The sequence below is a fragment of the Mus caroli genome, chromosome 11 (genome assembly GCF_900094665.2).
Source record: "Mus caroli chromosome 11, CAROLI_EIJ_v1.1, whole genome shotgun sequence".
In the NCBI taxonomy this organism is placed as follows: domain Eukaryota; kingdom Metazoa; phylum Chordata; class Mammalia; order Rodentia; family Muridae; genus Mus; species Mus caroli.
This window is the reverse complement of record NC_034580.1, coordinates 48,518,599-48,545,776: the sequence shown is the minus strand read 5'-3', so window position 1 is coordinate 48,545,776 and position 27,178 is coordinate 48,518,599. Positions and strand designations below refer to the sequence as shown.

At 43.2% G+C, this 27,178-nt stretch overlaps 1 protein-coding gene across 4 annotated transcripts in view; it reads right to left on the bottom strand.

The window, feature by feature from the left end:
* Positions 1-460: 460 nt before the first annotated feature.
* Positions 461-27,178, bottom strand: part of Kif3a (kinesin family member 3A) — a 36,800-nt gene continuing 10,082 nt past the window's right edge. The window contains exons 3-19 of one of the 4 annotated variants that reach the window (XM_029483856.1): positions 25,683-25,827; positions 25,488-25,572; positions 24,825-24,930; positions 21,198-21,337; positions 20,502-20,699; positions 20,068-20,242; positions 17,370-17,465; positions 15,498-15,569; positions 13,528-13,536; positions 10,699-10,855; positions 10,123-10,303; positions 9,835-9,945; positions 9,269-9,394; positions 6,534-6,587; positions 6,183-6,251; positions 5,711-5,835; positions 461-3,578 (exon numbers count right to left, since the gene is read on the bottom strand). In XM_029483856.1, the coding sequence (XP_029339716.1) occupies positions 3,530-3,578; positions 5,711-5,835; positions 6,183-6,251; positions 6,534-6,587; positions 9,269-9,394; positions 9,835-9,945; positions 10,123-10,303; positions 10,699-10,855; positions 13,528-13,536; positions 15,498-15,569; positions 17,370-17,465; positions 20,068-20,242; positions 20,502-20,699; positions 21,198-21,337; positions 24,825-24,930; positions 25,488-25,572; positions 25,683-25,827 (1,898 nt within the window). In that variant the 3' untranslated portion in view covers positions 461-3,529. The remainder of the gene's footprint in view (positions 3,579-5,710; positions 5,836-6,182; positions 6,252-6,533; positions 6,588-9,268; positions 9,395-9,834; positions 9,946-10,122; positions 10,304-10,698; positions 10,856-13,527; positions 13,537-15,497; positions 15,570-17,369; positions 17,466-20,067; positions 20,243-20,501; positions 20,700-21,197; positions 21,338-24,824; positions 24,931-25,487; positions 25,573-25,682; positions 25,828-27,178) is intronic. The other 3 variants (XM_029483857.1, XM_021177115.2, XM_021177116.2) reach the window with 3 other exon arrangements.

Sequence of the window (27,178 nt, the reverse complement as noted above, 5' to 3'; positions counted from 1 at the left end):
TTGGTTCCTAGGACCCACGTGGCGGTTCATAACTGTCCCTAAGTCCAGTTCTGAGGGACCTGATGTTCTCTCTTGACCACTGCAGGCACCAGGCACACTCAAAATACAGAAGCACAGATTTGGGGACATGCAGACACATAAAACCACCCAAAATCTTTAAAAAGGAAATGGAAACCGTGAAGACATCCTCTTCCCAGAGGCCTCTGGGGCTGTCTGGAGTCTCACCTGAGTGTCCAGCCATTCTCCCCAAACAGTTGTATGTAATTCTGCCCTAACTGTACATCTCGGGGTCTTTGGTGGGGAAGGATGGAGGGAGATGGTCCCATCTACACAGCCATGGCAAAAGCCAGCATCCCAGTCCAGCCACACGGCACACGTGTGGTGCACACACGTGTAGGCAGACACTCACACACGGCAAAATATAAATAAAGATGTTTTAAAAGACATTAGGTATGGGGAGGCATTTATTTCTCATCTTACTGGGCTGCATGTACACACAGCATTGATATATACAGCTCGGACAAGTACAATTTATACATTAAATACAGCTCAAGTGTGGATTTTCAATTAACACAGCCAACTTTCTGTACAGTTTGTTTCCTGGTCGGTAACAGCATTACAGTAACACTACTCAGGGGTTCACTGATTCTAATTAGTCAATCTGCAGGGTCAGCTCCAAGGCACTAAGAAGAACTATGGGTTCTAGTGTTTTAAGAAAAAGGAAGGCAGAAAACGATTATATATGTTAAGAAGGGGTGGAGAAGCTCGGTGTGGTGATTGGTGCATAAGCGTGATCCCAGCAACTGTTAGATGGAGGTAGGAGGATAAGGAGCTCAAAGGCCAACCTGGGCTACACAGAGGCTTTGTGGCCAGCTTGGACTACATTGGACTCTATTTCAAAATGGGAGAGGGGAGAAACTGGGCAGACTCAGGTGTGTGTAAATGTAAACTCTGCCCATTCCTTAATTCACAGCTCTATAAGGAAAAAAGGTGTTCCTTGTGTTAAGAGTTCAAAGAGAAAAGGGGGATGGGCCACATAAACTTAAAATGGAAATAAAATCGCTGAAACTATAATATTCACTTTAAAACATGCTGCAGATGAAGTAACACTTCCCCCTCTCCTTCCAAACTAACCCTGATGCTCTGGCTGCCAAAACCATAAATTTGAAAATCACCTTTCCCGGAATATAAATGAGACCAGAGGATTCCGGGGCAAACAGCAGCTGCAGAGCCTTCCTTTTAGCCAAGCGTGAAGATCACAGTGGACACTGAGTGGAGAGAGCCTGACTGCCAGGGTATGTAAGTGCAGAGCCAGCCATAACACACTATACATGACTTTTAAATAAATAACTACTACCTTTGAAATCAAAGAAAAAGGGATATGTTATCAATAGCCTATTTATAGATCTGTTCCACTCAGTAAATCTGTACATCTATTTTAAACATTAAGCAAGTTTGTTCTACATCTCTATCCATTCATGGGATTAACACTGAAAATGATTCCATTTGCAGATGAAGACAGAGTCCAGGAGAAGCAGCCACAGCATGGCTGTGGCAGAAGTGGGCTTCCTACCTTCTTCAACAGACCTCCCCACCTGGCGAGAATCGAATTTGGTTTTCAGAAAATGAACAATGTCCACCTGATTAGAGTTTTAACATCAATGCTTTAATAAACATATGGCTTGGTATGATACCATGCACCTGCATTCTCAGCACCTGGGAGGCTGAGGCAGAAGGATCACGATGAGTCCCAGGCCAGCCTGGGCTAACACAGAGACCCTGTCTCAAAAAAACAAGCAAGCAAATAAAATTATTAAGTCAAGATGCTCGGAGAAGTTTCTAAATTGTTAGTTTTACGGAGTTACTTGTGTTACTGTGATAGGCTTTAGCTAGATTTAATTTTTATTAAAATTGTTCATGTTTTAGCTTACTTCACAGCAGATATTCCTTCTAGGCCAACTGAACTGTTAAATGATAGAAACATGGACTTTTAAAATGAAGGCATATAGATTCTTCTAATTACTAACAGGTAAATTTACATCATTGCAAAATTTGACGTCACCAAGATGCTCAGCTCACATGAGCCTTTGCAAGAGACACACACACACACACACACACACACACACACAAACACACACAGAGCTCATCGAGTCACAGCAGGCCACACTCACAATCTTGAAGATGCTGCCGCACGGCCATGCTAACACCAGCACCCTGCACATCCAGGATACTCAGGGCTCTAATTCGTGAGAGCCTAAAACTGACCTGCCATGTTTTCTACGTCTCGCCAGGGCTGCCCCTCTAATCAGCCATCCGCAGCCAAACAGAGCAATGTAGCTGTAAGTCAGTATTTATCCAAACTTGTTAAAATCAGAGCAATTTAATTTATCCTCACTTGGGAAGTCTCAAGACTTTTGCAATCAATAGCTCAGAGTTGACTATAATTTCAATCAATAGCTCAGAGTTGATTGTATAATTTCAAACTCGGGTTTAGGAAGCACATGACCTTCAAAAAATTATATATGTAAACAACAAAACCAAAACTTTCCTATTTATTACAACTTATCCTACTATACAACGAGCATTAACATTTTTGTGTAGAGGAATACCATCTAACTGGATTATTCAATACAAGAAATCCACAAGAGTATTTTTATATATAAAATTTATATATAAAATAAAGAAAATTAAAAGTTTTTTTTTTTACTTTGTTTCATTTTCTGAAAAATGAGACTGGTCTCATTTTTTATAGTTATTTCCATCAAACTTAAAATTCAGACAAGGGAGTGTTTGTAAGTTGTATGTCCAGGGGCTGTTTTAGCATGTGTGTGTGAGCAAGGTAAGTGGCTAATGCTGGCTTCAGGAGAAGTGGGTAGCCAACTTTGTAACAACAATGGCTGAATGTGGAGTCAGAGCTACAGAAGTGGAGGATGCACAGGCGAGCACACATTCAGACTGCATCTTCAGGATGGAAGCCTGCAGAGCTGTCAGATTTTACAGTTTTCCACAGGAGATCAATCAAGGTAGTCATTGCACGCTTAGATGCAGTCAGGATGAGTGTAAAGTTGGACTGCATTTAGACAGGCCAGGCAGGTACAGAATCAAGCCACTGCTTAGCTGGGCAGCCGAGACTGGCACAGGACACAGGACAAGGTGATCTGCTATATGCTGTGTGCAATCAAGACAGACTTGGTTCTAGTCTGAGAGTCTGCTTGTCCAGAGCCACAGCAGTTGAGTACATAGCTAAGACACGCACATTCACGTACAACAACGGTGCCCTTACTTCCTGCAGAGCAGTGTGACAGACACAGTGCGCCATGCCCAACGACCATGAGCTGCGGCGCACTTACATGTTACAGAAACTTAAAGAGTCTAAAAGGTATTAGGAAAATTGCTATTTCCAGTCTCTCTCCATGCTTTACAGCTTCCATTAGTGAACCATACAGTTGTCCTCGTGTCTTAATTAAGGAGTTCTCTCCAGGCATGAGACAGCACTCTTTTTATTATTGTAACTTTAATTCTGTAACATTTACTGAAGTAAAGAATCAATTACGGTCTCAGGCTTTGCAGAACGCTTTCTGTTAAGAGAAGAAAAAAGTGCAAGGTGAGTGATTCTTCCTAAGAGACTGAACTGTCAACAGTTTCTGTGGCTAGGGTCCATGAATGGACCAACACTGCCCATGACTGACCATGGCAAAGTTTGACTGCTACCCATTTTTTCAGAGTAGGTCACCGAGAGCAAGCACAAGAACATGCACTGCGTTCCAGAGTGGTGAGGAGCTGAGCTGAGCAGGGCAGACAAGGTGCAGTAGTCAGGAGGCAGCTAAACTTATCAGGGTGCCCCTTGGTCATCTCCTCCAAGGATGCTAATGGTACAGTCAGCCTCAGAGAAGCAGGAAAAAAAGTCACATTTCCCAGATGCAGAGCCTACAGGAGTATCTCATGGGCCTTCTTTGTTGCTGTCCAGCACAATCAACTGCCTGCCTCTCGTGAAGCACTGCATCTTTCTCATTTCTTAGGAAAACTATAGCATTGTTTTTCTCCAGGCCTCGATTCTGTTACAGAGTTGAGTCTGCATCGTATGTTGGCCCACAAGTATTTTCTTTACCTTAAGTTAAACAAGAGGCATATATTTTACAGCGGTGCATTACAAAAAGTGTATCAAAACAGCTTGGCAAATTATTTAAGATCTATACAGTTTTAGAAATGTAGCTGAGTACCCTGGATCCTCTTTTCAAAGACAATAGTCCTGTAATAATGGGGCCTCTGTCCCCAAACTAACAAGGGACAGAACCACCCTCCCAGCTTGCTCCACTGGCCTCCTCTGCCTGTCTCTCTGGGAGGCCAGCCAACTGTCTCATTCTTCTCATTCTGATTTGCCCTGTTTCACTTGCTCAGAGAAAAGCATCTAACAGCAGAATGGGGCGGTGCTCAAGGGCGTTTGTTACCACTCTTCCAGAGACCTGAGCTCACATCCCAACACCCACATGGTGGCTCTCAACCAACCATTCCACGGAATCTGACTTCTGGTATACATATAAACATGCAGGAAAAACATGCGTATATAGATAAAATAATATTTATATATTCTTAAGGACTCCATGTGTAGACTCAGTTGGCATATAAACATTTTTAATCATCCACATGTGCTAAAGTGCAAAGATCCTGTGTATTTAACATGCAGCTGACTCCTTTAAGCCATCGTTTAATGATTCCAGGGGTTTTTAGTATTACATTTAAAGTCTACGTAATACCAATTAACCACCCTACCTGTAAAACAAAAGTCTTGTAACTGGCTCAAATTAGCTCAATATAGGAACACAAGGAGCATTAGCCCAAAGCCAGGTTTCCCACTGTGCTTATGTGACGAAGCACATACTACACAACATCAAAACTGGTGCTAGAGTCACACACACGTTTTGTGAGATCTAGGAAATCAGTGTCCTTGGGCAATGTCTACCATCAGAAACACTGACCAGCTAAAGACAATCTTTTGAGAGTCAAACTAGGCAAATTAATTAGCATTTAAGTAGGAGAATCAACATTCAAATTACGACCTTGAACAAGAGAGTAGGTGGAGGGTAACCCACAGTAGAGTGCCATTCCTTTTTCGGTTTGGTTTGAGACAGGCTCTTACTACGCAAGCCTGGCTGTCTTGAAATGTGCTAAGCAGATGAGGCTGGCCTGGAACCCAGATCTTCAGGCCTGTCTCCCAAGTCCTGGGTTAAAGGTGTCTGCCACCACAACTGTCCTAGAGTACAATTCTTTATCTTTATTTCGCTTATCAAATTGTAACTGCAGCCCGATAGGTGGAACAGTAATATGAACTAACCAGTACCCCCAGAGCTCGTGTCTCCAGCTGCATATGTAGCAGAAGATGGCCTAGTCGGCCATCACTGGGAAGAGAGGCCCATTGGTCTTGCAAATTTTATATGCCCCAGTACAGGGGAACACTAAGGCCAAGATGTGGGAATGGGTGGGTAGGGGAGCAGGGCGGGGAGGGGGGGTGGGTATAGGGGACTTTCGGGATAGCATTTGAAATGTAAGTGAAGAAAATACCTAATAAAAAGTTGGAAAAAGAAAAAAATTGTAACTGCATAAAGAACATAATTGCAAACTATGTGCCACTTTAACTAAAGTTTGACTGCCTTTGAGTGTAGCTAAATCTACCATCTCAACGCTGTCACCTCAGGACACTGGCTATGCTCACCTTCGCCCAGTCTTTGGTCTTGCTTTCCCCTTGGAGGTCCGTGGCCTTTCTAACTTCATCAGAGACTGGCGCAGACTCTCCTCTGTATAGGCGAGGTACACGTGGGAAAGGTCGACTTCAAACGGCTACAAGAAACACATGTAAGGCAAGTTAAACCAGATTGGGGGAAGATTTAAACATGTCGGACACTAGGCAGAAGAACCGCTAAAGACAAAACCAAATAACCTTAAAGGTGTCTTCTATGCCAGTATGTAAACTGTACTCAAAGCTCAGGAATTAGAGGTGAAAAGTGGTGAAGAGGGCGCAGCAGAGTTGTCAGCAGGCCATGCTCGTGGAAGGAGAGGAAAGGTGACTTTGGAGTGCTGGAGAGCAGGCCTGTTCTAGCAGCCCCACCCAAGAGCCTCTACACACAAACCAGAGTCATGCAGTGCCCCCAGCCTATAAAGGCAGAGGCGGTGTTTAAGTCTCTTACGTCTCTCTCCTTCTTGTCAGGGACTGGAGTTTGTTTCCTCATGTTATTTCCTGTGTAGGCCACACATTTCTTAAAAAAACAAGAGAGACACATCTGAATTAATCCTGTGACCTGGGAAGGGTGATATGAGACACCCTGATGGCTCAATAGTAATTATGATGCTTACCCTGGAGCCCCAAGAAGCCCCAGGCCTAACCTCCTTCCACAAACGCTCTCCACATTGCTGTGAATCAGAAAGATATTCTATCCAGTGCACTGAGCTCCATCTGCTCTGTCCTGCACCCGCCTCCTCCCACAGCAGCCAGCACCCTCTCCACGATGTAAAGTCACCACGTGAGAAGGAATACTCACTAGCTGCCATTCTCCTATGTCTTCATTCCAGTGGACGTAGTTTTCAATCATTTCCTTCAGAAAGAGTACAATCCTACTTTTAGTTAACAGTTAAGGTACTGAAAAATATTGATAGACCCATGTGTATAAAAACCACATGGCTATGTGTGACATCTTCCTATACCTATGACTGCATCTTGCTCATAAAAATCCCTTTACTTCCTCATGCCTTTAAAGGACTTGCGTTTATCACTACTGCATAATGGACATGATGGGTAGGGACATGTCATGGTGCTTAGGTGGACATCAGAGAACTCCTCTGTGGAGTCAGTGCTCTCTTTTTATACCTTTAACAGAGTTTCGGGCCTTGAACACAGGCCACCAAGTTTATATAATGAGCTTCTACCTGCTGAACCATCTCACTGGCCCATTAGACCCACACTTTCAGTGTTAAGTGAAAAAAAGTTGTTTGTAAACATTCTGTACTGCATTTTTGGTTTGGTTTTGAGACCGAGGGTTTCTCTGAGTAAGAGCCCAAGCTATCCTGGTATTCATCCTGGAGACCAGGATGGCCTGGAACTCAGAGATCCACCTACACCTGCCTCCTGAGTGCTGGCATTAAAGGTGTGTACTATCGCTGCCCAGCCCGCATCAAGCATTTAAAAAATATATACTCCTTGGGCTGGAGAGCTGGCTTACTGATTAAGAGCAATTGTTCTTGCAGAGATTCAGTTCCCAGCACCTACATGGTGGCTCACAACTCTAATTCCAGGAGCAGCTGACACCTCATCTCTGTGGGCACTGTCACTAGTCATGAACACAGTACACATATAGGGAAACATCCATATACATAAAATAAAAATAAATTTAAGTACACACACATACACACACGCACTTCTTAGGAACACATGCACATACTATTCCACTACATAAAAACAAAAAGTTAAAGTTGGGATCCCAGGAGTCAGAAGGACAGAAAGGAGGGGCTGGAAGAGACAAAGAAACAGAAAGTCTGGGAAGCCATCTGGCTAAGAGCAGGTTACAGTCTAGATTTCAGCTCTGATTTTGGGTAATGAGTTAATGGAACTAGGGCATCCTCAAGTGTCCCAGAAACCCAGGACTCATTCTGGACACTCAGAGTCAAAGGGGAAAATTCCAGACAAATTTCTCATAGCTACACTGAGATTCACAACACTAAAAACAAAAACAAAACAAACCACACATTAAAGTGTATTGAGATATGCTAGAAGGTGGGCTGGAGAGATGGCTCTGGGGCTAAGAGTGCCCACTGCTCTTGCAGACAGCTGGTGCTCCTAGCACCCACATCCAGCAGCTCACAACCTCCTGGAACTCCAGTTTTAAGGGACCCAATACTCTTTCCTAGACTCTACACACAAACCCACATTCTCAAATAAACACAAACTAAAAACAAAATACAATTTTTGCTAAGGAAAAAATAAGAATTTTAAAGTTATGTTGATGATAACAATTACTACATGTTTGAAAATGATTTTTGATGATGTCTGGTTGTTCAGGGAAGTAATAAATTTAGTGTTATTTAACTGCATACATACAGATGACTAGAATGGGCAATTTCACGTTCTGTCTATTTACACAGAGAAAGAGAGAAGAGAGGAGAGACAGAAGAGAATGGAGAGAGAGAGGAGAGAGTAGAGAAAGGAGAGGAGAGAGAGTAGAGAGAGGAAGAGGAGAGAGAGGAGAGAGGGGAGAGGAGAGGGAAGGGGAGAGGAGAGGGGAGGGGGAGAGGAGAGGGGAGGAGAGGGGAGAGGGGAGAGGAGAGAGGCGGTGGGCGGAGCACACCCATCAAGGAGCCGACAACAGCACATTCCGGTTACTTTTTTTTATGTGAAAGTTATTTATGCATGGATTCTGTGTATTTGATTGTGTCTGTGAACTCCATGCCTGCCTGATGCCTGTGGAGGACAGAGGAGGGTGCTGGATATCCTGGGACTGGAATTATAGATGGTTGGTTATGAGGAGCTGGGAATTAAACCTGGGTCCTCTGGAAGAGCAACCACTGGCCCACCCACCTCTCAAGCTTCCTCTCTACTTTCTGATAAAGCATTAAAGAACTGGTAGGTCTGTCACCTCCTTAAGCATGCAGTACATGAACCAAGGTCTTTCCAATAGGCTGACACATTCTTAGATACTCAAAAAGAGAATTACATTCCACAGAAAATTAACATCTTTTATGTTGGCTAGTTTTACCAACTTGACACACACTAGAGTTATCTGTAAGAAAGGAATCTCAGTTGAAAAAAATGCCTCCATAAGAACCAGCTGCAGGGCATTTTCTTAATTAGTGATTGATGGGGGAGGGTTCGGCCCATGTGGGCAGTGCCCTACCTGGACAGGGGGTCCTGGGTTCTGTAAGAAATCAGGCTGATCAAGGCATGAGGAGCAAGCTAGTAAGCAGCACCCCTCCATGACCTCTGCATCAGGTCCTGTGTCCAGGTTCCTGCCTTGCTTGAGTTCCTGCCCCGACTCCCTTTAATGATAAACAGTAATATGGAAGAGTAAGCCTAATCAATGCTTTTCTCCCCGAGTTGCTTTGGTCGTGGTGTTCGATCATAGCAACAGTAACCCTAACAAGACACTTTTATATGGCGGCGGCATTAGTTCAGGCAAACTGTACAGAGGAGAGTTGGAATGTAAACACTTAACATCTTAGTGACAATGGCTTTCTCTCTAGCCTTCACCAGTGACCTCATGTCTGGATCAGAGTCGTCCCTCACCTGGTAATCCTGAGGTATGAAGTTATCAATGATGAGCATCTGAAGACGGAGCTCCCGGCTGAGCTGCCGAATGTTCTCCAGGAGGCCTTCGATCTCCCTTTGATGCTCCTGCTGGAGATCAGCCATCTAGCAGAGAACCCACGACAGTGTAAAGTAAACAGACTTGAAGCACAACGCACCTAGCCCAGGACACTAGTCTATGACGCCCAATAAAAACTGGCCCAGTTCAGACAGACTGACACCATCATTGACACCATCACTGGCTATTTCAGGTCACTTATCTGGGGGAGGGGGGATGTAGGGAAGCTTAATAAGTAAAATTTAAAATACACAGGAAGAAGTGTTTTTAGTGCTTTAAAACTGTAAGCACACAAAGCCAGGGTGGGGTGGCACATGCCTTTAGTCCCAACAGAGGCAGATGGAACTCTGAGTTCAAGGCCAGCTTAGTCTACAAAATGAGTTCCAGAACAGCCAAAGCTACACAGAAAAACAACAAAACCCATACAAAACTGCAGGCACACATTAAGACTCTAAACTGCATTATGAGCAATTTTTAAGACATCAACCTCTGACTTTGCAGCCATCAGCATGGTCCAGACTTTCTTTAATTTCTTGGTCTTTCCTTGTGCCTCCTCTTGCAGACTGGTATATTTTTCCTCGATGTCCAAGCGTTCTTGCTATGATAAAAACAGGCTAACTTCAGAATAATTTCCTTAAGTCACAAACTCAATGTAACAAGCGATCTAGACATTTGGCAACTATTGACTTCGAAATGATCCGTAGTCTGCTTTCCGCTTCGTTTGGGATTTTGGGCAAGGAGAGCATGCTGCACACACCACACTGGACATGGCTACCTCCTTTTCCTCCAGCTCTTTCCGAAGCTGCTCAGCTCGTCTCCTCCGCTCCTCCAGCTCCATGTTGGACTCCTCCAGAAGCTTCTCTTGCTCCTCGGCTTTGGCCAGCAGGTCCACGCCGCCGACAATGACCTTCTTTTCCAAAGCAGACAGCTTTTCCAGCAAAGACTGATGCTCTTGTCTGTAAGGAAAAGAGCATCCCAAAGTCTTGTCATCTGCTGTTCTAATCTCACTGCCCCAACTTAAGTGGGACTGAAGGTGCATGTGTAGAGAAACTCAGTCATAGAATCTCTCTCCAAACCATGCCACTACATGGCATTAACTCATCGCCTAAGGCATGATTCTCATTGGCCAATATTTTCTCCTACACAGAGAATAAATGATCAGAAAGATCCAAGTCTTAGAAATAGATCATACTCAGTGGACCCATCCACCCCAAAATAGCTATGCTGGAGATGAAAATCAAGCTCTTGGTTGCTTTTTAATTGGTCGATCTTCCTGATACACAATCCTATGAAGAACACTTGAGCCCGCAGTCATGAGGCCACCCCCCCAACCCCCCGCCACCACACTCACTGGGCTTTCAGAAGGTCCTTCTCCCGTCTCTCTAGTTCAGCTCTAGCCTTGTTTCTTTCTTCTTCTTCCATGTCAAGTTTGGTTTCCAGTGCTTTTCTCTCCTCATCAATTTTCGCTTGCATTTCCACCATCTTATCTGGGGAAACTTTCTTTTTACCTATTTGAGTCATGTAATTGCAGCAGTCACTAAAAGCAGTCGGTGCTTCAGACATAAGACTCAGCTTAGTATAGCCATGCCTACGCCCAGTCATCAACAGAGAATGTTAAACTTCCACTTCTACTTAGTAGTTCCTAGGATTTTTAATTCACTAATAAACCCAAACTGTTACCCAACTGTGTAGTGATATGTAAAGGAGAAAACAAAGAGGTACAAAACAGATGAGCAGAAAACAGGGAAAGAAAATTAACAGGAAAGCCAAATAAAAAGCAAAGCCTGTGAGCCCCCAAATAGCACACAGAAGCTAAACAGGGAAATGACTCTTCAGTCACTGTCACGCTCGATCTGTAAGCTACTTATTTAAGGCAGACGTGTCACACTGGAAAGCTGCCCTGATAACTCATAAATGGGCCACCAAAGTAACTTACTATGTCAAACTAGATCCTCAAAGTCCCTAACTCATATTAACCATGCCAAGTATAACGTCAGCAGAAGTGCTACGAGCTAATAAGGCTAAAAAGCAGCTTCCAACTGACAGCAACGGCCTAATGTGTGCAGACAGATGCAGCTTGCTCACACGAAGTTCACCAGTGAACCTCAAAGTCATGAAGTTATATGAAAAAAAAAAATAACAAAGAGAAAACAAGCGCTACCTCAGTGGTTCTGAAACTGAGCAAATGACAATTCATCTGTGGTTGATGCAAGTTCTTAGAATTGTGTTCCTTCAGAACAACAAGCATTTCAGAGAACTGTCAGGCCTGAGGCTCTCCTGAAAGCTTGTCATTCTCTACTTCCTTCCCAAGGGACAAGGACAGAGGATTATAAACTAATACCTCTACCCCAAATCCAGCCCCTCCTGCTGAGAAGGAAAAGGAACCCAAAACCAATGGCGAGGAGACTACAGATCTAAGCAGACTCTTGCAGGAGTCGTGAAAGGCGGGATCATGCATAGGCTTTTTCAACTCTTACAACAAAATCACATTAGGAATTCAAGAGTTGAGCGGCATCGTTCCTTCTTCAGAACCAAAGACTAAAGCAAAATCTAAGCACAAAACCAAAGAGGAGCTCAGAGCTGGGACCCAGGCGGCTGGCGTGGTGTGATTCACTGCACTCTGGGCCCGAGGTGGCCTGGGCCTAATGGCACAGCCATCTACTTTGAACCTTCAGAATTATGCTGTACAGAATAGTTTTCACAAACAATTGAATTCTTACTCCCAATGAACTCCGTGAAAAGACTTCCTATCAGCAATAATTTATTAAAACTTTGAGAAGAAAAGTCTAAGCTCGGGTTTACAGGAAGTACATACACCTTAGAACATGTAACTTCCATCTCAGGGTTACAAACATTTAGAGAAAAATGGTAAATGCGTTAAAACAAAAACAGTGTGTGTGGAAGGCCTGGGTACTAAGAGCAGAGATGAGGTGTGCAGGTCAATATGGAAATGTAATTTTGGACTCATAGTGTTTTGTTTTGCTAATAGTTATAAACAGCTCCAAAAAACCCATTAGGAGGCAGTAATACAAAACAGGGTTGCATAGGAAGATGTATAAATGCTGTCTGTTGCTGAGGTGATTGTCTTACACAGTGATCCCTCCAAACCCATGCTTTAGATGCAAGCGTCTCACCGTGCTCAAGAGGGTTTCATGAAGACACTGAGCACACAGCTAGGATCAGTTCAAAGGTCCACACATTCAAGTCCCATGTGGCTCTAGCCAGAATCACTGTGACAAGTCACATTATTTTTTTCAAGTAATACTTTAAGCTAAATGTGACTGTGTAAAAATTTGGTGACCAAGAGTAACTTTTACATAGATCTTTAAGGAATAAATTTGTATCCTGTGCTCCCCTAGATATAAGCCTTAGCTTCCAATAGCCTGCTCTTCACTGGGGGATGCTGTGAGGACCCTGAAGTGGTCTGCCTTCTGTGCCCTCAATGGGTTCTTTGACCCCTCCAATGGCATAAGAGTCTACATATGCTTCTGAAGAGATTTTTTTTTTAAAAGGAGATGGGGGCGTAGCTCAGTGCTTGGTCACCATGTGCAAAGCCCTGGGCTCTTTCCCGGGACCACACGCACAGTTTCACCAACCAAATTAATAAAGAAACAAAACAAAACAGCAACCACAAAACCTCCAGAGGGTTTGGAAAAACCCAACCTCAGAAACTTTTCTAGTTTTCACTAATAAAATCTAGCACAAAAAGTTTAAGTAAATAAATCTAAAAAGGCACGTTGTGAGTGAGTATAAAAAGTATTTAGCTAAGTCAAAGAAAAGTAGTGAACCTTCCAGTGCCCTGTCTGCCAGGGGCCACCAAAGTGAAGGTGACCTGATGGGGTGGGCATGGGTAGAGCTGCAGGAAGTGACAACTCGACTAATGTCACATGTGTCACAAGCACCCATGGTGTAGGCAATAAAAACTGACTCTTGGCCTTCAAAAGAGGAGGAAAATGCCTGGTTGTCAAATCAGGTACAAGCGCATTTTCAAAAATTGACTTAATAGATCTTTAAGGATTTAGGGGAGAAGGCTTTTAAAATAGCTAAAATGGAATTGTTTTAAAAAGACAGATACTTACCTTGTAAAAATTATTAAAATAAAAAAAGTCAAGTACTTAAATAAAAGGTCTTGAGAAAATGAGTGAGCGCACCAGGTGAAGTGCCAGCCAATCACACCAACCTGCTTGGTCTTGCAAAGCAGCGGTAAGGTAAGCGAGCCGCAGACAGGAAGCGCGTGCACAGAGATGGGGAGGGAAGAGAGGAAAACATTATTTCCTTTGTAAAACAGAGAAAACGTGTAACAGCACTCATTTAGCACGAGCACAGACATGAATCAAATAATCAAAACTGAAACAGAGCCGACAGAAAAAAGAAAGCATGTTCGGTAAGGCAAGCACCAATGCTAGACTCAGTTCACCCTGTGGTTCCCGCGCAATCTCAGGTGCCCACAGCGCCCCCTGCAGGTGGTACCACTCAGAGCATGTGCTTATGCTGATGGGTAACAGACATGGAATTGGGAACCTGCTAAGACCTGGAAAATAGCTAGAAGGGCAAATGAAGTCAATTTTTAAAATTAGTAAATTAAAAGTAGCAAAGCTCTCATTGTCCATTTCCAAAATTTCCCAATTCAATGTTTTTTTTTCCTATATAAAAACCCATTACAGGTGTCCCCCATTTAAAGAAAATCTACCAGGTAGACCTGAAGCAAAAAAATAATTTACAGTAGTTTATACTGATCATGTGACTAACAAAAGGATTAATGAATTTTAAAGGCATTCAGTTCATAATATTTTATTTTCCAACTTGATTTGTAAGCAGCTCTAGTTACGTAAAATGAAGTGCACCTGTATAGTAGCAACCTCCCATTCTGCCTATGGTAGATTGTTCTGGGTACTTAAATAATGACTAGAGAAGAAAATGACAACTGATGATTCAAGCAAGGGACATTGAGCGGCCATTTGCATTTTTTAATGGGAGGGGACGCACACACAGTTAACACAGCACCCACATGCTGGGACAATCATCTCTCCACTCCCCAACACATCCATGTTACAACAACAGAAAGTAAGTGTTCAGTATGCAAACAGCAATGAAAGCTTCTTGAATTGGAAAGAAAAGGTCTTGAATTGAATAAGGTACAGCTCATTTCACAACCCACTTTCATGTAGCTACTCTCTAAGAATGCTAAGTTTTAGAACAGAAAATTGGAGAACAATGCTTCCTGCTCAGATACTTTTCTCTCACTTCACAGTTTAGATACAAAACTGTGCCTCTATGTGCTGTCTGAACAATGCCGTGCATTCTGTGAGTTATCGGGGAGGTCAGCTGTTCTGGTGACTTGTTTCTACAGTGTCACAGACAGTGTCTTCAGATTCTTGATCTATTCCCTAGTAAAGCTGAAAGCAACGGTTTCTGCCATGTCTGGAGCAGTAAGGATACAGATAATGCTTTAAGAGACAGCAAGCTGCGAGCCAGCTGGGGAAGCAAGCATGGCTTCCATTTCCTTCTGAAAGTAGAAATAGACAAAGGTAAATAGCGCTTTTCAACTTAATGGTTTATAATAAAATCTCAGTCTGAAGTAAGTCTGGACCGAGTTTATGAACTCTGAGTGACTGAGTTTCTAATCACATCTCACAGAGTCTTAAAAAGGAGACCTGGTACCGTAGCAGGGGAAGCATCTGGTTGGGATGAAGCACCACTCAGTCTTCTCTCTCTGCCTTGGGCTTCACACATTGCTTTATCTGGAGCACGTATGGCTTGTTACAGTGTGTGCTGCTGCACCAACAAACTTTAATTTGTGCTTGTAGAGATTCAAGATTTGTTGTTTGTGTTTCTTACACCGACCAGAATTTAAAATGTATGAGGCATAAGAAAGAATCCTGTGAATTATTCTTTCACACAGCTTACTAGCTCTCTTACATTATCTAAGTGGCAAAAGCATGACTCTCTCTCCCACTGTCTCAAACATAGGCTCTGGCCTATGTTTCACAGTTCACTGATGCCATGGCAGGGTGGGGATCACATGCTTGTTCTACTGGGAGCCCAACATGGACCAGTCATGACAGGGAGTGGGGCAGCATCTCCCAAATGAAGCCCATGAGTGATGGAGAAGCCAGAGCTCTGTTAGAGAAGGTGAGGGCCGCCACTCACGAGGCAAGAACTCATCCAGGGGCTTCTCTATGACAGAACATGTGGAGTCTGAGCTACTGCTGCTGCTACTGCCTGGAAGACAAAGAAACGAGCCCACGGCAACCAGAGGGAGGAACAAGGTTGAACAAGTACACAGAGAAAACCTGAGTTCTGCAGGAGGAACTCAGAGGACACTGAAGCTTTGCATTCAAGCGCGACTCACTCCAGCTTGAAACTAGGTAGTTCCGCCACTGAACTCTCGCCACAAAGCCATGCATTTCTTTAAAGATCTGCAGCAGTGGCAAACCCCACTACTCATCTAAAACATAATTATTCAGAGGGTTGAAATGACAGGAAAGTCACTCGGTGACAGGCAAATCTATCTAAGCTGCTAAGAAGGAGAAACTGCTTTAAACCACAGAGTCACACAATTCACACTATAAAAATAAGCTGTTCTTCATCATAGACAACATTGTCTCCAATTCCCCACCTCCCCTCAAGACATCAGCTTTACTTCCTGAGGTTTAAAGCTTCGGAGTATAACTGACGAGGCTCACTGGAAAATGTGAAGCTTCTCAGGACATGGTACTTTAAGATAGCTTTTTGTTTGTTTGTTTGTTTTTTTGTTTTTCGAGACAGGGTTTCTCTGTGTAGCCCTGGCTGTCCTGGAACTCACTTTGTAGACCAGGCTGGCCTCNAACTCAGAAATCCGCCTGCCTCTGCCTCCCAAGTGCTGGGACTAAAGGTGTGCGCTACCACACTCAGCAAGATAGCTTTTTTTAAAAAAATTTTTATCTATCTATCTATCTATCTATCTATCTATCTATCTATCTATCTATCTATCTAATGTGCACTGGTTTGAGGAGGTCAAACCCCCTGGAACTGGAGTTTATTCAGACAGTTGGGAGCTGCCGCGTGGGTTGCTAAGAGTTGCTAAGCTCTTAACTGCTGAGCCATCTCATCAGCCCCTACTTTAAAATATCCTAACGTATTAAACAGTGGCACTTTTTTTCTACATAAAACTCACTTTTAATAAGTCTATTATCTGCTTTCAGGTCAGAAAACTAACTAGCTATGAAAGTCAGAGACAGCTGACAGTTTTTGCAAAAGGCCCAACAGCCAGGCCACATGCTTTAGTGTGAAAGAGCCAGAGACCACAAGTAAACAAATGAGCATGGCTGCTTTCAAACACTTTATTTACAAATGCAGGTTCCACATGTATCTGCCCAGCATGCTGCAGTCTGCCAACTCCTGCCCTACAATGGTGCTTTTTCCGTGAAGGTTCTGATTGTACAGAATCGTCAGTTTTGACTTAGGGTTCCCCATCAAGCAGTAAGGGGTCTGTTTTCAACAAGAAACTATTTGGTTAACTATGAATGTGCACAGGCTCAGTAGCTGAGGAGAGGTCTGAGTGTGAAATGAGGCAGGGACATCCTTTTCTACGCCCTGACTGCAGCCTCCTCAGCACCACAGGCTTAAAGGGTAAGAATGACCCATGCATAGTTCACAAAGAAAGGAATTCAAGGAAAACCTGTAATGCTCATTCAAATTTAGCTCTGGGGCATATGGCTTTTAACAACGAACACGTCCCTTGAAAAGAAATCCCACATTGTCCTAATCTCAAAAGCAAATAGGTAACTAACAAAGATGGAAAACTACCCAATGCTGTATCTACCACCACGGAGTTTTACAACTTAAAAATTTACAAGCGATGATATGGCATCCTAGTGGCAAGATAAACAACAAGTTTACAAGGTTAACCGCATGTAGCATGCACTCCCTGCTGGAACCACTACCTTCATTAAAAACAGCAAATCAAAAGTGGCCACTGCATCATCAGGGGGCAGCTCTAGCCAGTTCCAACTGGTTAGATAGAGCGTGAGCAAAACTTACCCCTTCTCTTTTTCCTTTTTTCTCCATCTTCTCCAAGTTCACCCTCCTCGTCATCCTCCTCTGACCCACTGATGTCAGAGCCTGACACTTCTTCCCCTTGGAGAGAAATTTAACAATGACTTTTAGTCTGTTACCACGCCATTATTGGCTATTTAGAAAACACCTATATCTGTTCTCTTCATTAAGTTTTTGTTGCACCAAATGCAAACTGAAAATCCATTTAAATGTTCTGGATAGTGTATCTGCTGTTTAAACTTAGAGATAGGGAAGGGCAGGTGGAGACTGCAGGATTCCTGGAGTTTGCTAACAAGCTAGCAATTCACTTGGTGAAGTCCAGGCCAGTGAGAGATCCTGTCTTCCCCTGGTCCCAAAAGGAACACCACCTGCACTGTCCTCTCGTCTCTAAGCCTGTGCACACGCAACCACACACACTATGCACACAGACATTTTATTTTGAGACAGGATCTCACTATGTCCTGTCTGGCCTGGGACTCACAGCACTTTGCCTGTATCTGTCTCCTGAGTGCTGGGATTAAAGGTGCGCACCTTCATGCCTACCTAAAAATTTTATTTTTACAGAACTGAAAGAGAAGTTAAATCTGATCCACTGTGAGCATAGCTTTAAGCACACACAAGGATCATGAACTAGCATTTGCTTTTTACAATTGTGATCTGAAGAGCTAGAGAGATGGCCCAGTGGGTAAGAGCACTGGCTGCTCTTCCAGAGGTCCTGAGTTTAATTCCCTGCAACCACATGGTGGCTCACAACCATCTGTAATGAGATCTGATGCCCTCTTCTGTCTGAAGACAGCAACTGTGTAATCACATACATATAAAATAAGTAAATACACTTTAAAAAAAACTTTTTTAAAAATTTAAAAAATAAAATTGTGGGGGCTGGAGAGATGGCTCAGTGGTTAAGAGCACCGACTGCTCTTCCAAAGGCCCTGAGTTCAAATCCCAGCAACCACATGGTGGCTCACAACCATCTGTAATGATAACTGAATCTCTTCTGGGGTGTCTGAAGACAGCTACAGTGTACTTACATATAATAAATAAATAAATAAATCTTTTATAAAAAATTCTGATCATTTTGGGGAGCATTTTCTCCTGTTTTCTGCCAAAGATTTCTACCTTTGTTTTGAATTTTATGTACATGGGTGCTTACATGGCTGTAAGCCACTGTGTAGGGACTAAAAATATGAAAGCTGGTCCTGTAGGAAAGCAGCTACTGAGCCATCGCTCTAGCCCTGACATTTATGTTTTTAAAAAGTCACAAGTCTTTGGAAGCTACTGAGTGAGACTCTATATCAAAAAGATAAAGAGAACAAACAGTCATAAACTGTAATTTCACACAGGGTCTCACTGGAGGGAAACAGGCAGAGTCTGAGTAGCCTGCAGGTTGGTGAGTGGTTCTGACTCGGCATTTTCTGGGCTCAATAACAAGACTCTGATGTGAGTGATGCCACACATGGGCAGATGGAAACCCTCTGTACTATACAAATTTTGACATGCCTCAAATAATTTTAAAATAATTTATAAAATTATTATTTTAATGCTTTTGCCTACATTTTATTGTTTATGATCATTCTATTAACTAGATCATAAAATCAAGAGCACAGGGTCAGAAGGACACAATAAAGTGAAGTCTGTCACAAACAACATGACTGCCGGTCGGCATGACTGCCTTTGGGCACATACATGCCCAGCCCCATCTGCACAAGGACTTGACCATGTGTGTATCCAATGTGCAGTCACACCATTCACACGAACCAAGAGGTGCAGCAACTCACACCGGAAAAGAGGAATAGATACACAAAAGAGTGTGGAGGCAGGATGAATCCTAGTGATCTAAGCTAGAGAGAAATTCTAACAAGGCCCTGCACAGAAGAGCCCTGAGTCCTTACACTGTGAACAAGCCCAACACAGAAGCACAAACAATGCACAATTTTTTTTCCTTATGTGGGGTGCCTAGCAGAGTCAAATGTCAACTTTTATCATGTACATTTTATCTATAAAGATATGAAAAATAAGTGAATCATCAAAATAAAGGCATGTGCTCAGCACTAACTGGGGCGTGAAGTATCTCAGAAACAAACTGGCTATAAATGCCACCTAGTGGCCATTTACAGATGGCCAGTTCCATTATCTGCGAGGCAGTTCTCTCTGCTTTTTCTCGGCATCTGGCTTTTCCCCAGACACATTGGCAGCAGGTTGGCCTCTCTGGGTTTCCCCAAGACTCTAAAGGCTGGGTCTACAGGCCCTTCACACAGGGAGCTAATACCAGCCACAGCTCTTGTGGATGGTGTGGGAGTGTCTGGAAGTGACCAGGAAGTTCCTTACCACATTCACTTGGGACATCAACCTGGAAAACATTTTCTTAGAAAATACATATTCCTCGGAAATATTACTTTCAAATATCAATGTTAGGGGCCAACAAATGGCTCAGCAGGCAGTATATTTGCCATGCAAGCCTGACATCAACTTGGGACCTAGAATCAGAGTGCCAAGAGAGAACTGGCTCCCACAGGTATCCTCTGACCCAAATGCACTGTGGCCTGTGGGTGCTTGCACTCACACATGTCCAACACACAGAGCGATACTTTAAATATCAATGTCAGAGGCTATTGCTTGACAGGAAGCAAATGCTGTGGTCCCCAGCCCGCCTCAGCTGACAGTAATCTTTGTGAGAAGTTACCTTCCTCAAGCTTTTTCTTCAGCTCTTCTATTTCTTTCTGAAACTGGCGGAGCAGAGCATCCTTTGGGTCTTCATTGATTCTCGCTTTGTTTTTAATGTTCTTGGCACGGTTGGCATACCGCAAGGTGCTAATAGTTTCATCATAATTATAATCTGCTGGCCCAATATTTGCACACTGTTGAATTAGAAATGTAAATCATTCTACAGTTCTAACACCGCCGTTACCAAACACACTTGAAGCACACATATGAATTGGCCTTCTTGAAATTGGCATCAGTCATAGAGGTGTGGAAATGATACAAGCATGGCAATTACTTACACAGTGTATGACACAGGAAGAGGGACTGATCTGTGAGGTGCTACTCACGCCAATGATGGGCATTAGTTAGGATCTTAAGTCTGCCTTCTGTGAACTAACCGCCCTGCCATCTTACCATCATGGTTTTTGAGTTCCCTCCTAAGGAATCCTGCAGGAGACGTGTCAGTTTGGAGTTCCGATATGGCACGTGAGTGCTTTTTCCATCCACCAAGGCAGAAATAACGTTGCCCAGGGTAGACAATGAAAGGTTGATTTTGGTAGCTTCCTTGAGGCGCTGTCCTGTGGCTCCAGTTTTTGCTTGTCTTTCTGACCCCTAACAATAAACAGACCAAAAAAAGGGCCTAATTTTTTTAAATTATTTTTTTATAATTGTGCTTTTTCTAGTCTGTTTTTTTGTTTTTTGTTTTTGTCGAGACAGGGTTTCTCTGTATAGCCCTGGCTGTCCTGGAACTCACTTTGAAGACCAGGCTGGCCTGGAACTCAGAAATCCACCTGCCTCTGCCTCCCAAGTGCTGGGATTAAAGGTGTGTGCCACCACCGCATGGCTCTGTTTTTTTTTTAAAGTAATTTAAAATATCTCATATGACATCTGAAATTCACTTCAAAATAAAGAGGGAAGAAGTGAGTAAGAATAGACAAAAAAAGCCTGGCGAGGGATTGACAGATGTTGATGGTGTGTGACATAATGATACTTTTAGATATCCCATAATAATAAGCACTTTGAAATTTCATGTAACCATACCTCTGAGTTAATTTTTATTAACAGGCAAATGGACCCCAGAGAAGAACTTAAGTAGCATCTGGTACTTACAGCCAGATCCACAAGGTGGAGCTTGCCCATCCTGACGTGCATGTTCCCGTCCACGCCTTTCTCGCTGCACTCTATAGTGATTGTAAAGATGGCGTGGGATCGGGAGCTGTGCTCGTTCATATTCGTCGCACCAACAGAACCTTTAACAAAGAAAAGAAACCTTAACAATGTTAATGCAATGCCTTTATGTTACTTTGTTTGTTAGGACAGGGTGTGCTATAGCTCAGGCAACCCTTAAACTTTGGTCTCCTACCTCTACCTGTTGACTACCACCATGCCTATCTTATGCAGTGCTGGGAGCTGAGCAAGGGCTTTATGCGTGCTAAGTCAGCACGGTACCACCTGAGCTATCCTCAGCCCAGAGAGTAGCTTAACTAATTAAATACCCAGAACATTTAAAATGCGTCGTTTCATCACAGTCAAGGCCACTGATTATATCTATTAACCACAGGTTGTGTTTGGCCATTGTATACTTCTTTTATAATTCACACCATAACCAAAGAATCTGTAAAGTACTAACATTATAACATAATCACAGCATAAAATTCTGTACTTCACTCCAAAATACTACAATTTAAAGATTGTAACTATCTATGAAACTGAACATAGTAGTGTCTACTTAAGAGCCTAAAGCAGGAGGGCATGTCAACTCAGGTGACCCAGGCCACCTCAGCAACATAGCAAGACCTTCTCTATTGGGGAAAAAAAAGATTACATCACAAAAAAACAAAAAAACCACGCTCTGCCAGTGCCAGACAAATACAGAAGTGGATGCTCACAGCCAGCTAGAGAAAGGACCCAAGGAGCTGAAGGGGTTTGCAGCCCTATAGGAGGAACAACAATATGACCTAACCAGTACCCGAGAGCTCCCGGGGACTAAACCACCAATCAAAGAAAACACATGGTGGGACTCATGACTCTAGCTGCATATGTAGCAGAGGATGGCCTACTCGGTCAGCAATGGGAGGAGAGGCCCTTGGTCCTGTGAAGGTTCTATGCCCCAGTGTAGGGGAATGCCTGGGCCAGGAAGCAGGAGTGGGTGGACTGGAGAGCAGGGGAGGGGATAGGGGATTTTTGGAGGGGAAACTAGGAAAGGGGATAACATTTGAAATGTAAATAAAGAAACTATCTAATAAAAGAAAAAAAAGGTATTTAGATACAAAAAAAAAAAACAAAAAAAAACCAACAACAACAACACCCTGCTGATGACTCAACCCTCCTTAGAGAATTATGTTTGGGACTCCAAACTACAGAGTGACATGCACACACGCATCAGGTGTTGCAGGGAAAATCAGTGCAATACCGTTTAAAAGGGTGAGAAGCAGGAAGACCCGGTACAAGGCTGTCACTCTACTCTGGGAGAGCTAAGTTACTAAGCAGCCACTGAAGACATGAGGCAGATCTACATCCATTAACATCAAAAGAGGCCAACACCACAGGAACTTTTCACGACACTAAGATCTGGGCCTGATGGCACATGCATGCCTTGAATCCCTGCGCTCAGGAGGCAGAAGCAGGTGCATCTCTGTGAACCTGCTTCATCTACTATCAAGTTCTAGGCCAGCCAGAGCTATGTGTGAGACTGTGTCTAAAAACAAAAACAAACATTTTAACACATGCTAAAACAGGATAGAGGTTCACTTTTGTAATTCTAGTATATAGGAGACTGAGGCAGGAGGATTACAAGTTTGAGGCTATCCTGGGCAAGATAGCTCTGTCTGGCCTAAAACTCCTATGTGGACAACATTGGTTTCAAATTCAGAGGTCCACCTGCCTCTACCTCCTAAATACTTATATTAAAGGTATAAGCCATTATACCTGGTAAAATGTTTCTTTTCTAGAAGAAAAATCTAAAACAATTACTAGAAAGTGAAAATGTTATTTAATTTTGCTTTTCTTTTCAACAGGAGTGAAACAGTATAGATTCCGGCTAATTCAGACTGAGAGCCTAGGTTCACTCCCTCATCCTATCACCACGTGGCAATTCTATGACCTTAAAGATGGCATTTTTTTTTTTTTTTTTTTTTTTTTTGGTTTTTCGAGACAGGGTTTCTCTGTGTAGCCCTGTCTGTCCTGGAACTCACTTTGTAGACCAGGCTGGCCTCGAACTCAGAAATCCGCCTGCTTCTGCCTCCCGAGTGCTGGGATTAAAGGCGTGCACCACCACGTCCGGCTAGAGATGGCATTTAAACTATGTCTCACTCTCCCAAATCACCATGGACTCCAGGGAAGACTAAGCAATAAGCAATCATTCCCATAAAGCACACATCAAAAGCACCTCCTACTCCCTGAGTGTTCAGTCAAAGTGCTACCAAACTTTTAACTTGCCCAGTAGTGGTGATGGTGGCACACGCCTTTAATCCCAGCACTCACAGGCAGAGGCAGGCAGATTTCTGAGTTTGAGGCCAGCCTGGTCTACACAGTGAGTTCTAGGGCAACCAGGGCTACACAGAGATACCTGTCTTGAAAACAAAACAAAACAAAACAAAAAATTAACTAGCAAAACTACTTCAAAGACTGGCCCTTAGAGACTGGAGAGCTTGGTGGTACATGTATTTAATACCAGCATTTGGGAGGTAAAGGCAAGAGGATAGAGAAAGCCTGTCACAAACAAACAAACAGGCTGGAGAGATGCCTCTGCAGTTACAGAGTGTTGACTGTTCTTCCAGCAGACTTGGGTTTGGTTCCCAGAACCCACATAACTCATCACAACTGTCTGTAACTCCAATTCCAGGAGATCTGATGCCCTCTTCTGTCCTTTGTGGGCACTGCATACATGTGGTGCACTTACATACATGCAGGCAAAACATTCATACACATAAAGGAAGGGCTGGCGAGATGGCTCAGCCTGTAAGAGCACTGACTACTCTTCTGAAGGTCCTGAGTTCAAATCTCAGCAACCACATGGTGGCTCACAAACACCCGTAATGAGGTCTGATGCCCTCTTCTGGTGTGTCAGAAGACAGTTACAGTGTACTATGTATAATAATAAATAAATCTTTGGGCCGGAGCAAACAGGGACTGAGCAAGCCAATTGACTGGAGTGAGCAGGGTTGACTGAGCAAGTAGGGCTGATCGGAGTTGACCGGAATGAGCAGAAGTCCTAAAAATTCAATTCCCAACAACAACATGAAAGTTTACAACCATCTGTACAGCTACGGTGTACTAACATACATAAAAATAAATAAATAAATCTTTTAAAAAATACACATAAAATAAAAAAAAATTTTTAAAAGATTGGTACTAATGAAAAGAAACTTAATCAGTATGAAAAACAATCTGTGCTACTGTTCATTCAGATATATTCCCCAGATAGTAATAAAATGAGTGGACTTAAAACAAAAAAATTTGCCAGGCAGTGGTGGCATATGCCTTTAATCCCAGCACTCAGGAAGCAGAGGTAGGTGGATCTAGGTGAGTTCAAGACCAGTCTGGTCTACAGAGCAAGTTCCAAGATAAACAAGGCTACCCAGAGAAACACTGTCTCCAAAAAACAAAACAAAACCAATAACTAGTAATAATAAAATAAAAGACTAAACTTCAACCTCTATAGGGCAAAAGCCATTTTATCTGCTTCTTCACCAGCACTCAGACAGGCGTCCCATCACGGTAACACAGCACACTTACGGTTCTTGTGGCCTAGAGTCATGATTCTATCCATGTCATCAGCGTTGTTGACTACATATGCTGATAAATCTTTGATATATACTCCCACATCAGGCCTTTCTTTAACCTAAAATACAAAAGTCATGCCTAAGACTTTTATAACAGTAAGCGTTCCAGATACTCAGAGTATCCACTGTTACACACGGGATATATGGTAGGGTATAGTTATGAACCACACCTCCACTCACAGAGGTGATAAAGCCTAAGAACATACAAGGGAATCCCGCACACAAAATTATTTGTAATGGGGCCATGAAGAAAATATAGGACAGTCCAAGAAAAGAATTCATGGTTCTCTCCTTCTACCCTGTGGTCTCAGGGATCAAACTCAGGTGCTCAGGCTCAGCAGCAAGGCTCAGCGGCAAGGCTCAGCGGCCAGCCCCAGCGGCTAGCCCCTTTACCTGCTGAGCACTTGGGAATGGATTCAGGGACAAGCTGGTGGAAGGAACAGGGTATCCATCACAGTTCTCACCTGACTCAGCAGCCACGCTTTGGTGACTTATGCTCAAACGGGACTGCACTGACATATGCAGTGGGTTTTAAAAGCACCTTTTGTAGAAAAAGAACCTTAATTTGGCAGACATTCTATTCCGATTTTTATTTTAACTCTAATTCCATCCTTACCTCTAACCTCTGGGTCTGATCTTTACCCAAAAGGTCTCGAACTTCTTCATTATATATCTCCAAGTATGACACTCGAACCAAAAACCTGTAAGGACAATGGTGGAACACTCAATGTCTGAAAGGTGGTTATAATTTCCATGCCTCTAGGTCTTTCCAGTTGGAACCTCTCACTATTAGGAAACGAAGCACTCTTACCTTGTGTCGCCCTCTGCTTTTGCGATGTGACCAAATATGTGAGCAAATGAGTTCGGGATGACCCCTCTGAGCCCTGGTACTGCTCGAACGCCTTCCATGGTGAAAGTCTTGCCTGTCCCAGTCTGTCCATATGCAAAGATGGTCCCTGAAAATGGTGCAGACCGTTGGTTACTTCTGGAGTCTGATTAGGCTTCTGACACTGTTATGTAACATATTCCCTGAATTAAAACTGCATTCCACACCCGGGCACAATGGCACAGATCTATAATCCCAGCAGTAGACAGGAAGAGGTGGGAGGTCACTGCAAGTTTGAGGGTAGCCTGGGCTATATGGGACATTCTAGGGCAGCCTGGGCTACATAGTAAGACTCTATCTTTAAAAAATTAAAAACATTCTAGTATAGTCTCAGCATGTACAACAGGTGTTATGCAAATAAGCCAAGTACTGTTAAAGCAGCACGACCAACAAAACACTCCTGATAATCTTTAGAAAGCATCCTCAGCCCTAATGCCAAATGCTTACATGTCTGGGCATGGTGAGAGGCAAAGGGGTTTCTGAGATTTTGAGGCCAGACTGGTCTACATAGTGAGTTACAGGCTGGCCAGGGCTACACAGTGAAATCCTGTCTCAAAAAAATAGAAAAGAAAAGACAGGACAGGACAGAAGAGAAGAGAAAGAAAAAGAAAAGAACAGAAGAGAAAAGAAAAGAAAAGAAAATTCATGTTGTAATTAATTCTGCAAAAGACTGCAGCGCAGACCTCAGAGCAGGAGCAGTGGTCTGAGCCCATCACACCTGGAACTCTTTAGCCATTTGACCTTAGGTTAACTTCCCAGAGATAACACAAGAGAGAGATGACTTGTTCCACACATCAACAGTAAGAATCAAACGAAGCTACTAACATCAAGTAATCAACACATAGCTGGTTGAGAATATTGATAAAATGGTATTTTCTTCTTTTTAATCCTAAAATAACTCACTATTTTAAAAGAAACTGTCTAAAGTAGCAGTTGTAAAATACTATTAACTAGAAAAGTGATCATTACTATAGGCAACTGGTTATGACTCATATTTCTTAAATGTACCTACCCATTTAACAAGTACTCCCCACACATACCTAAGCATGACATGGGACCAGGCACCAAGGACAAAAATACAAACCCTGGTCTTATGGTGGAGAAACAAATCGAGACAGAAGTACGAACATAAACCAGGCAGGGGGTGGCAGAGAAGGAAGAAGAGAGGTCAAGAAATTCTCTCCACAAGAGGAGAGCTTACACTAAGATGCAAAAGGTCCAAGAACCAGAAGGTGGCGAGGAGGACGGAGGGAGACTCCTAGGAACTGAAGACCCAGGACGGGAGAAAGAGATGGAAACTGAGGATGGACCCACAGAGAGCAGAGACTCAAAGGACCCTGATCACACTAGCTCACGGTGAAGCCAGTGTGACCATCCTGTCAGAGCTGCGGCCTCCAGATCACTGTGGCGCCAAGTGCCAG